This window comes from Typopeltis vanoorti, chromosome 16, assembly GCF_054136105.1.
Source record: "Typopeltis vanoorti isolate ZY-2024b chromosome 16, IOZ_Tvanoo_1.0, whole genome shotgun sequence".
NCBI lineage: Eukaryota > Metazoa > Arthropoda > Arachnida > Uropygi > Thelyphonidae > Typopeltis > Typopeltis vanoorti.
The window spans coordinates 37,349,173-37,361,394 of record NC_143564.1 but is presented as its reverse complement, the minus strand read 5'-3'; the positions used below and the strand labels follow the sequence as shown (position 1 = coordinate 37,361,394).

Sequence of the window (12,222 nt, the reverse complement as noted above, 5' to 3'; positions counted from 1 at the left end):
GTGCAATCCCTTTCAACAGTTCCTGATTTCTTTTAGGTTATAGTTTTTTTATACTTATCAAACAAAACCACAAAATATCTAAATAAACACAAGCATTAAGTTAAGATCTTTGAAATAGGGTTATTACATAAGTTCTAGAGGGTTAAAGAAAAGAAAAAACACTACAGAGAGCAAAGAGGTAATGGCGGAGATAGAGTGAATGTCACTTATGCCTAACTGTAATTTTGACTTAGTATTCTGTTGTTTATTCTCCAGAATTCAAGATACATTTTTCCTGTTTTTCGTTAAATAGAGTGGTACCTAATTAAGGAGCACAGAACGATATTGTCGCCTCCATAGCATGCAGCTTCATACAGATGAATTCTAGAACTGTAGACTATTTATCCAACAAGTGACTGTTGTGTTGTTCCTTTTGAACCATTTTGAAAGATAGGGACATTATCATTCTAGAAGATTTCATCCGCGCAATAGCTGCTGCCCTTCTTTGTAAGCCTTGCGAAGTTGTACGACTATCAAGACGGACATAAGAGCCTTTGGCAAATACAATGCGCTATTACTCTAAACTCTCATGTTGGTCTCCAAACTCATGTCGTAAGATCATTTTGAAAATTTCATCGATCAACAGACCAAGATCTGTGTCTTCATTTCCGTAATTAAGTGCTTTCCTTTACTTATAAATTAAAAAAGGTCCGACAATTCCACAAAACTCGATATATTATTTTGGGTTGAAGCTGACACTTCAAACCGCCATTGAATTCTTTGGAGATCAACCTCCCCCCCCCCCCCAACTTCCCTTATCTCGCCTATTTGCATGAGAGTAAGATGTCAACATTCATTGTCATCTCCTCCTGCCAAAAGTATTCATGCTCTGTTGTTCCACGTTAGGGATATTAAACTTCCTGCTCGCGTTATATGTAACCTATGAAGGTTTCAGAGATGTTTTTGTGCAGGTATCCTATACAGAGATAATACATAAGTTATCAGATTACAACATGTTGATTTAGCAGAATGAGGTTTCTATAAGTAATGGCCAATTTCCAAAAGTTTGTGAAGACACTGCATAGGTGGCTGAAGAAGCTGTAAGTTAATGTCCATTTCAATCGGGATATTATCATTACCGCAATTACTCTATGGGCTTGGAAGAAAGTGAAAAAATTATAGATGCCCTTACGAAAAACAAAGTTTTGTAGCGTGCAAAGACAAACTGAAAGTTGATTATGGCACGAAGTGGAGTGCATTGAATCAAGAAGATTGGAAAAAAGAATTTTTAAGAAATGCTCTGCTCTGTTTTTGTACCTGGAGGTAAGAAGTAGGTTGTTTAATTCCCAATGCCGAATTTTGTTTGCACACGATCGGTTTTTCTGTTTTGGATCTAGACAGTAGGAAATTACGAAACCTTTAGAAGACGGCTTGAGGCAGCGCTACTTCTTTTGTACTTTCGATGCCTTCAGGAACTAAGAAGTCAAACAATGAAGAAAGGATCACAAATCGGATGAGAGTTAAATGGATGAGTCACATTATCCATCAAGAACTGCATAAAAAGAAAATGTGAAAGAAATTTTTTGAGAAACGTGATGAGAAAAGCAGTACAAAGCGCAGACCTACAACAAGGGTGTGAGGCATGAGAAGGAAGGAAGGAAGGCAAAATCAGATTACGAAAGAAATATAGCTGAGTAGACGAAGGAATTTCTAAGAAAAGTCTTTCGTTATGTGGCCAGTAAAGGGGGAAAATTATCACGGAAGAATAAATCCAGTGAATATAAATGGCAAAAAAATTACTAATAGTAGTCAGTAAATGAACGAATGGTCATGATGCATATATTACACTAAGATGTGATGTCTGCACGTGTTCGCGCACAAAGAATGTGAGGAAGAGCTGGTAATGTCCTTAACACTTGCTGGATTCAAAAGGAGTGAATGAAAGCAAGATACTTCCATCGATAAGAGTGGTTATTAAACCATGGACTAATGAGTATTTCGGAAATGGTGACTTAGGTTTGGGAGAAGTTGCTTATTGCTCAAAGTCAGAAATGTATCGGAAGAAATGTAGCGTTTTTAAAGGGGCTTGTTATCTTACTCCTGTTTGTTTCATACTAAAGTACAAGTCACTTGAATGGCGACATCATTGGACTGTCTGGGAACATTTAATAGAATGCTGAAAGAACGAATATTTTATAAACTGAAACGGATGGAGCTGAAAATAAGCTAAAGACATCGAGATGAAGACAGATGATCGAAAGGTATCATAAGCAGCTTATGCAGTAAGTTTTTAAAAATAAATAAGCTAAGTAGCACATTAGTAATAGTAATAATAGTTGGTTATTTTTACTTATTAAAACATTAATTCCAGCTGCTGCTATGAAAATATGTACGCTGATGTTTAAATGATATTTATCATTACACGTTGCAACTTTGCCTCTGTTCCCCTCTGAATTAAATAATCAGAAAACCTAAAGACAAATAAAAACCGATTATACGTTGAGTTACAATGTGAAAAATCCAAATCTCAGTTTTTATGTCTGAAACCTAACTGTTATATAACTCGAAACTGCCATACCAACTTAATGAGTGACGTATTTAGTGCAGAGACTGTTAATAAGGCTAAGGAGAGAATCAGCCACGTGTTAATTACTCTGCGTACAGTTGACACGAACAAGCTGGTGCGACTTCTAATTCCGTTACAAATCAAGAACTTGGAGTTCACTAACCAGTCATATGGAACTGTTATTGATTAACTGAGAAAGAGAAGGCCATTGATCGCTCCGAAAGAGACCGCTATGGCAGTTCATTCCCGTAGTTTTGTTTTCATTGGTTTCTTATAAAAGCAAATGATTAATAAGAGCAAGAATGCTTACGTAAGATTTTTTTTTTCTCTTATCCGAATGGTAATCATCCGAAAAAAAAAAAAAAAGTATTTAAAAGTATGCTTCGAATAATTATTTTAAATAGGCTTTACAGAAGTTGCCAATTTTTATATAGAATTTAAATTATGAATAGTTATAATAATCCAAAACATTAAAAAAATATGAGAAAGAGAGGGGTATTCATTTTCAGTGGTTATTTATTTTGCATCACATAAACAGCAAAGTAATGCAAGCAAAAATTGGTTTAGATAAAAAGAAAAACTTATCTGTTTCTTATTGTTAGTGTGCCATACACTCATGAGTCAAAACATCAAGATAACCATTGCACCTGTCTTGACATTGACTCCACTAGACCACAGATGGCATCTTGAGATATGCTGGACCATCTAGATAGAATGATGTCCCAGAGGTCAGCAAACCAAGGAATAGATTTAAAAAAAAAAAGTACTTCAGCATCTATTGGATACAGAAGTGCTTTTTTTTCTAATTTATCTAATGGGAGGAGGGGGAGGTGTATACGTAACTCAAGGAATATATAAGATGCATTGTAGCAATGGTTTCCTTCACCTGTTTGAAAGAGGTCCTACTGAAGGGCATGATAATGATTTGATTACCTAATTTGGCACTGTTCAAATGGGTATTGTAGTTTGTGTTTTATGTAAAATATATAGAAATGATATAAAAATGTGAGAAATTGAGAGGGAGATGAAGACAAGCCGATACAATCAACAAAGATACGTTTTGTTAGCCATTCACCAACCCGATCAACATTTCAGAAATGGTTATCACAAATATTTTTCAAATGTTAGAAACGAAGAAACCATTAAGAGCAAAATCAGTGAGCCCTTTAAAAGTTGCATTCTCAAATGATAGCGTTTAAGTTATGATTTGTGGACTGGAAGCGTTTCGGTAGCATAGTCGCTAGGACGCTGCAACATTTATCTCTGTTGGAAAGTTCACATGTCCAATTCTCGCTCTGATGCGAGAAATCTTTAAAAGGTATTTCAGTTGAAGGCGGGTTAGCGAGTATCATATGAAGGTGGTAGAGTTTCCCTCTCCTGAAAAGTGTGGTTTTCTCGACCCAAAAAACAGCAAACCGCCGAAAAATATTGAGTAAGACGTAATACACTGGCTTCCAGTCCTATCTGCTTCTGCCGTAATTACATTCAACCGTACCCTTGTGGATAGAAGTATAGTATACAGTGAAATAATTCACGCATCAATATTTGCTTCCTTATGATGTAATCAGTATTGGGATCCGACTTTTCCTATGGTTCCAATTATAGTTTCCACCTTTCTGATCATAATTTCCCCCTAGTTTGCCTTAAGTCAGATATTACAGGCTATTCTGACGTCAGCGTGACCAACTCGTCCATGTATCGTTGTTGGACGCACTGGTCTGGTGTCCTTTTGACATTCTACTTCATCCTAGTATTCCACTGGGCTGAAATTGGGAGTCTGCGAGAGACAGTCAATTTTTCCGCATCATTTTCCTCAAAGCACTACGCATCCAGCACGTGACATGGTGCATTTATGTGCTGAAAGCGACACGGGTGTTATTCCATAAAACTACCAAAATATAGGAAACACTGCATTATTCAGAAGATGCATACCGTCAAATTTCATCCTTCCAGGCGTTACACGCAAAGATCCGAGTCCCTACCGAGGAGAACTACTAGAGACTATTACACGTTCACTACTGAGATTGACAGCTGGGATGATACAATCGGCATGTGGCTGTTCTCTAGGGATTGCCAATGCCCACACTTGCTTCCTATCAGAAAAGGGTGAAGCGTGATTCATCTTTCCATATTATGGAATTTGAATGTTCTGTTGACAAATCACAGTGTTCTTCATATGTCCTTCATAGTTTATGCGTGGCCACAGTTGATGTTTAAACTTATATGAAGCTCCTTCCAATTACTGATTTCCAACCCGATATTTTGATTGAAGTAGTCTTTTACCAACATGCTAAATAGATAAGCCACTGATGCAGCATCCTAGGATAACGTCTCTTTCAAAGTACTTATAGTTTTTCTCCACGTCCCAAACTAAGGCTATGGATATACATATCGGCAAAGAGTTGTATGAAATCACGACCAAAGCAACTACAGACATAATACAGTAGCTTCATAGTCTATGAAGCCACTGTATTATGTCTGTTAATTGTGCGTGTTCTGTTTACGCTTTCACCTCACTGCAAACACAACACGTTAAATTGCTGCACTCTTAATATATTAAACTACAATGGCGTTCTATCTGCATCAACAGTATAAAACAATATATTCCAGCAATATTTTTAACAACGTCAAATGGGTATTGAATATTCCTGTTAATAATGCTGCACGAATCTATTTGGGCTATGTTTGTATCGCGCAAACGATGTGTGCCTGCCTGCAGTGTTTTGTTATGACCTAACATATTAAGCTACTAGCATCGTACTGTGAGATCATACTACGTAATGAAAATAACGGGTTCATTACTTCCAAATTACAAAGTATTATCCGTAAGTATCATTTGCAAAGAAAAAAAAAAAAGCGCAATTTTCTAAAGTACGAGACTAACCTATCTTTTAATGGACGCCTTTAGGAGAGGGGGAGTGGAAATGATGGGTGTGGTTTTTGGCATAATAGGAAATCGACCGCCGTTTCCGCATCCTTAATGAAACTTAATAGACCTCAGTGGTGTCGTTAATAGCGAAAGCAGCACGCGAAAACAAAATTTTGGCAGTAAATGCTATCGAGGGCAAAATGTCCCAACTTTCTCGTTGCTTGGATTTAATGCGCTTGTGCAGTAGAGAAAACGAAGAACATGCGCAAATAAAATTCGCTTGGTCTTTTTTTTTTTTTTTTTTTTTTTTTAATCACTTGTTAGATACAGCAACAAGTCTGTGAGTGACTAATCTCTTCATAATCACTATTTTTATTTTTGTCATAAACCGGATTGGTTTGGATTGTTGAGAAGTCTGACTAATAGATGTATGCCTGTTTACGCTGGTTTGTCCAATTTTTATAAAACTATCCTCAGTGTTTAAGATTATCCTCTTTTTGTATTAAGTATTCCTCTTTTATCGCATTTGGAGACTTTTATATTCGGTTTACATTAATATTTACATTTCTTTCAGTGATGAAATCAAACATTTTTGAGTTTAACTTCGTGTCTTTTGTGTTGGATTTTCTCAGTAGAAATGTGGGTTTAGATTTTTAAAGAATTAGTTAATTCTTTAAAAATCAGGAGAAATGTGAGTTCAGCATGCTAAACTCACATTTCTACTGATTTTTAAAGAGTATCTAATTACAACTACTGATTTATTTGTTAATAAGATGTCACTTTGATTTAGCATATTTGTTGTATTTAAATATCGTTCATTTCCATTTCGAAGTCTAAATATATGCATGCACTTTCATCTTTTCAAAAATAAACTAAAACTTTTCGGAAAAATTAAGCAAACCACGTGAATTTGTTCTTTCAACAAATACGGAATTCATAAATGATGGTGAACTCGCGCACAATATTTACATTAATTAAAATACGTAAATAATTAAAGTTAAACGAGAAATATTAACGAATCATCTTCATCTCCCCACTCTCTATTTAAATGTTTACTGTCATATTATATTGTGCGAAATGTATGTAGTTTCGTATTTTAAAAATATACTTTTTTTTTTTTTTTTTTTTTTTTTTTTTTTTTACGATAATGCGCGAGCATCCCAATATAGTTTGCCCACAGTTTGTAGATCTCTGCTTGGCGTCTTGCCAAGAATAGTCGATTCATGCTGAAGGGGAGAAATTTAGTTAACTACAATAAAAGAGAAGTTAATTTTCCGACGTGTAATAATAAACAACTCATCCCACAATACGGACTGATTACCCTATTATCGGAATGGATTCTCCTCCTGTTGACATGCGCAGAAGTGTCGAAGGGTCTCGAATCTGTGGGCATACTATACCTTTCCAATAAACATTGCTTCTTTATGAATGAAGACTACGTTCATGAAATCAATGATCGTAAAAATACTCCACCTCCTCTTCAAAAGACTTAATTGTTGAAAAGAGGAATTCCCACGGCGCTCCTAAAAATGGTGGTTTCGTTTTTACGGTTTCTGAAAAGGTGACCAGAAGAGAATCCACTGCATGGATACTGTTCGTGTTCAAATAATTGGGAACGCAACTGATGTCTTTCAGTAGACTTATGAGCAACTGTTTTCTCAACTTTCATCTTAGACCAGTTGACTCATCTTCATATGAAAAGTCCGATAAAAGTTTTTCGCATCCTAGACGGAATTCGAACGCACGTCCTTTCATACAAAGGGAATCCTTGAAACCGTCTGAGCTATGTAAATTCATGGAAGTTTCGCTCAGCACAATAAGATGATTAAAAAAAAAAAAACGTAGTATAAAAGAACTACAAGACTACGATATGGCTTAGTGGGACGAACCAATGTATTTAATTGAAGAAGAAAAAAAAAAGCCCCAGCCCACAGGGGATAAGGGATACGTTCGACTACAAATCGTTTGGCTATTTCACGTCAATCTCTTAATGGCATGTCCAATATAGCAGAAGAGTGGAGGGGGGGGGGATACCATACAGGACGGTTTATGGAAGTCGCATCAGTAACATTCCACCTGCTCCCTCCTGCTTTTATTGAATAAAATACGACTAGCAAAGTGCAAAGAAATAAAATACACGCTGCATTACTTTTATTTTTTTTATAACACGGCACACGATTATAGTTTTTTGTCACATTTTTTGTAATGGCAAGATATAAAAATAAACTATGACAAATATTAAAATAATATCCTGCGTATTAGGGTTCGACGTGTAGCGATTTATGATTATGGCCAGCAAAGAATTTTGTGGAAAATTTGCTCAATCGATATCAATGATGACCTTGGTTGGAAAGACCTACGTTCTATCATATTATAATTCAAGAAATATTTATGTTTTTTTTTAGATCTAAGAATGATTATCCTCCTTTATATGAAAAAAAAACACTTTTCCTTCTTAGAAGCTTCGTTGTTAACAATTTTCTCCCTTCCTAACTTTTTTTTACCCATCGTGGCACTAATGTAATATAAGTCGAATTGAAAGCCAGTTTGTTTTTTTCTTCCCACAAAACAAATAAACTGCCCAGACGACATCGCTTTGAGTGACACAGTACACAAAGACAGGATTAAACCATATAAACTTAGGTTTATACACAGCTAAATTAACTGGCTGTGACAGACCACTGAGTCGACCATTTCAAGGATGAAGCTATATGTACGTCGATTTAAAAATCAATTATTTTTCTTTCTGGTCTGAAGCTTTTCAAATCCAACTTCAACGAAAAGAGTCGTTAAGTATTTTCGAACAACTCCGGTTAGGCTAAATGCTAACGTTGTTCTCCTAAGTCGAGTGTTCAAGACTTGAGGAAGATATTTTTATCTTGCTGAAGTGCAGTTTTTTTTATTTTTTTTTTAAGGGATCTATTCGAAACCATCCTAACACTGTCCATAATGGTTGCAATAATGGTATGTTTTGTAAATTTGGGCCAATTGTTTACAAGTTCTGAAAATGCTCTCCATAAGAAAATTTTTAAAATTTCATAAAATTTATGAAATTTTAAAAATTCTTTGGTCGCTTCTTTTCGGCCAACAAAATTGAAAAAATTAAAGCCATCATCCATTTGTAAAAAAAAATATTTGCAAGTAAATCGAAGTCTCGTTTGTCGATCGAGTCCTTTGTCATTCGTTTTTTGTCTCGTGCGGTATAATGAATTCGTAATCAATGAATACCGGAGAATCTCCGTTAAGAATTCATATCCGAGATTATGCAGTTGACTTACCTCTTCTTGATGAATCTTTGATATCGGATGCATCTCTAGAAACTTTTTTTTTTGTCGTCAACATTAAGCTGTCTCTCGCACACACGTTGCACGATCTTATCCACAGAACTGCATTGTTTTTAGTTCTTAAGCTGTCAGGCGAACCTTAAAAACATCCATTTTCTCCACGACATCTCCCTTATGAGATTTCCTTTTTTATGTCAATACGCGGATAGCCATTATAGCGTGTTGAAGGCTTCTTTTTTGTTTGTAAAAAATTCGTTACTGCTGCTTTGTATTAAGTTAAAACAGTGTAAGATGGGATTTGACTAGGCAAGATGCGCAGGTTACGTTATATGTATCTGTGATTCAGAAATCTGACATTAAGAGGAATAGAATTGATCTTCCCTCTATTGTACGAGTTGTTTTAGTCTTTTAGTACTGCAATGAGGTTACTATGGTTACAAGCTATGCACATTTCGTATCTGATAATGGCGTGTGTTCTCTTGCCGATTTCAGTGTGTGATGAAAACCTTGCCAGCCCATACAAGATTTGCTGACTCATTTCCATTGAGAAATCTTTCTTAAGGGATGTCGGCAAGTGCCTCTAACCAGGTTTAGATAATATTGCCTTATTCCGAAGTAAGGAAAAATTAGATTACTGTTTACATTAGTGGAAAAGATGTGTAGTATTACAACTCGCAACAAAAAATCTCTTCCGACTTATTCCAGTTGCTTTTCCAACTTCGGCACAACTCTGAACCACCCTAAAGAAATAAGATTTCGTGTGTTTAACTTTGCACGCTATTAAAAGAAAAGCTTTTATGAGTTTCTTCAAGGTAATTAAGTCCATTAGCCTGCTATTTCACATTTACGTTAGATTAACGAAAGCATGCAGAACATATTAAGGAACTCTTTATTCCAAGCATGTTGTTGCTAAGTACGGTTAAGAGGATATGGTGACGAGAGTATATCAACTATGACTACAGGCATTCGAAGAACGCACAGTGGAAAATGTAAACAGTTCTTCGCTGCTGCTCCGAGAATTTCAACTTTCTTCAGTTCTGACGTCCGCTTGAACTCGCCCTTCAGCGTTCTGGTAAATTATCGATCTTCTGCACGAGTCCCTAGACATTCCCTATTAAATATTTTACTTTTGTTTTTATTCTTTTGTTTCGGGATGCAGTATTGCTTTCATGGTGGAGGTCCAACATGACTTGAAATTCACGTTTTTTTTTTTTTTTTTTTTTTTTTTTTTTTTTGTCGTGTCGTAAAAATCATGCTTTTTTTTTTTTTTTTTTTTTTTTTAAGAGTGGGCATTATTAAAATCTCGGCATTTTTTTTCCATTTAGCTTTTCGTCTCTGCCATCTACCATATTTTTTAAATGCCGCAACATTCTTTAACCTAAATTTCATCTTTTCTTTAGCAACTTGGTACTCTTTCTTCGTTTTTATTTCACTAATTGTGTTTCGTTTTAGCGACACCACAAGCCGAACTATAACTTATAACTTAAATTCCATGGAAAACAGGGATGTTGAAGGCTTTGACTTTTTGCGACTCATCATAATTATTTCTCAACATTTGTCTACACCCGTTTTTTCCTTGAACTTTTCAAAAAATTTAAACTCTACATAAACATATTCTTTTTCCCGGATTCCCTATGAAAATTTTCGTAAAAAATCACCAGCAAAATATTTTAATCACGAAAACATATAATACATAATATTGCACTTAATAAAGTAACATAAATTTTAAATTAAAATCAATTTAATAAAAAAAAAATTCCCCGTTCACTGAAAGTTATCCCACCCTCCACTAACTGCATCGAATACAACTTAAAATTTCTGTATGCTATGTCGAATCTCTAAACGATTTTGGAACCTCTACAGTTCCACGAACATAGTTTAAACGCTGTCTAAACAACAATCAAATTGCAAGTTTAGGACATAAAAGATGGCGCATTATTCAGTTTTTTTTTAAATAAATAATAACGAATTATTATTTTAATGACTACACTGAGTGGCCACTTTATTAGGAACACCTCTCCATTTTCGTAAATGGGGAGGTGTTCCTAATAAAGCGGCCACTCGATGTAGTCGATTATAAGTAACACAACAAATCGTGGCACGAACGGTTACACCTCAAATGAATCTTGATTTCAAGCGTTTTGATTGGATGTGTCACATTAATCTCATGTATTTTTATATTCTCTTCTTCAGATTCCAACACGGACGATGACTACGAAGATCCCGAAACAAAAATGAACAACTACGGAGGAACGCAAGGACCTCTGTCAACGTCATCTAGGAGTCAGCACTACAACAATTATCGTCCCACAGTTAATACGTATTCTCCAACCCCATCTTCTAATTATCCCGCATCTACCGAGTCAACTTACGGAACTCATAACCCTCCAGCATCCAATTACGCGGGAGGAATGTACGGGTCACGCTATGCAACAGCAATGCGGGGCGTACCGAGTCGGATGGATTATGGTCCCGGCTCTACCAAATTCTGAACAATTGAAAGAATTAAGTATTTTGATATTTAAGTCGTTCAAGCCCAGGCAATTGTGGATTACAGAAGATACAATCAAATCCAAATGGTCTGTGATGAATCTTGTAAATGAACTCTGATTGTACACAAGTTGGGACGAGAGGCAGAATAACCGGATGTAGTTTTGTGTTCATTTAATTGTTTTTATTTCATTTTTGTTGCTTTTCTGAACGATTTGCCAACAGATGAATAGAACCAATTTTGTTCTGTAGATATGATTATGAAGAAGAGAAAAAAAAAGTCGAAGGGAAACATCCAGAACCTATACAATTACACAGCAAAGACTTACTATACTATATTCTTAATGAATCAGTTTCCCTGTTATTTGACGCACTTCTGTGGAATTGCATTTCATTAGTTTACTGATATTATATAATTGTCCATAATCAAACTAAAAAAAAAAATAACTTTTTTAACGTCAAGTCTTAGCATAGCTTTCATTGGATATTCATCCACTAAATTCAGACAGAGATCTGAAATAATTTTACACTTAGCTGATAGATAAAATGAACTGATTTCAGTTTGGTGAATTTCACAGTACACCAACAAATAACTAATCATGCTCACAAACAGGACTAGCGAAGAAATGCAAGGCCGAGAAATACTTTCCCAAACCTCCAGTGCATATAAAAGCTTTCACATGGCAAGAACTTAGCTGGGGAAGATCATTGCTCCTGAAACCTTTTTTTTTTTTTTTTTTTTTTTTAAATTTTGTCTCTAACAAAAAAATAAACATCACGAACTGTCCAAGATACAAAGGCGTGCTGTAAAGTAATGTTTTTTTGAGCAAACACTGAATCATTATCTTTTCCCTGCACATTGTTACGAAGTTGCACATTTCTGACACAAGAGGTCTCTGAATTATAGCAGCGAAAATAGAACCACGGAGGACACAAAGCCAGTGCTGAAGAAACAGCTCGCAATGACTAAGTTTCTGACAAAAAAAAAATTAATTAATAATAAAAAACAAAACGATTAACCACCTTTTGAGCCT

The 12,222-nt window shown here is 35.5% G+C and overlaps 1 protein-coding gene across 2 annotated transcripts in view; it reads left to right on the top strand.

The window, feature by feature from the left end:
* Window positions 1-11,380, top strand: part of LOC150097959 (lens fiber major intrinsic protein-like) — a 162,825-nt gene extending 151,445 nt beyond the window's left edge. For both annotated transcript variants that reach the window (XM_090406536.1, XM_090406535.1), the window contains exon 5: window positions 10,892-11,380. In XM_090406536.1, coding sequence (XP_090262662.1) covers window positions 10,892-11,190 — 299 coding nt within the window. In that variant the 3' untranslated portion in view covers window positions 11,191-11,380. The remainder of the gene's footprint in view (window positions 1-10,891) is intronic.
* The last annotated feature ends 842 nt before the right edge of the window (window positions 11,381-12,222 follow it).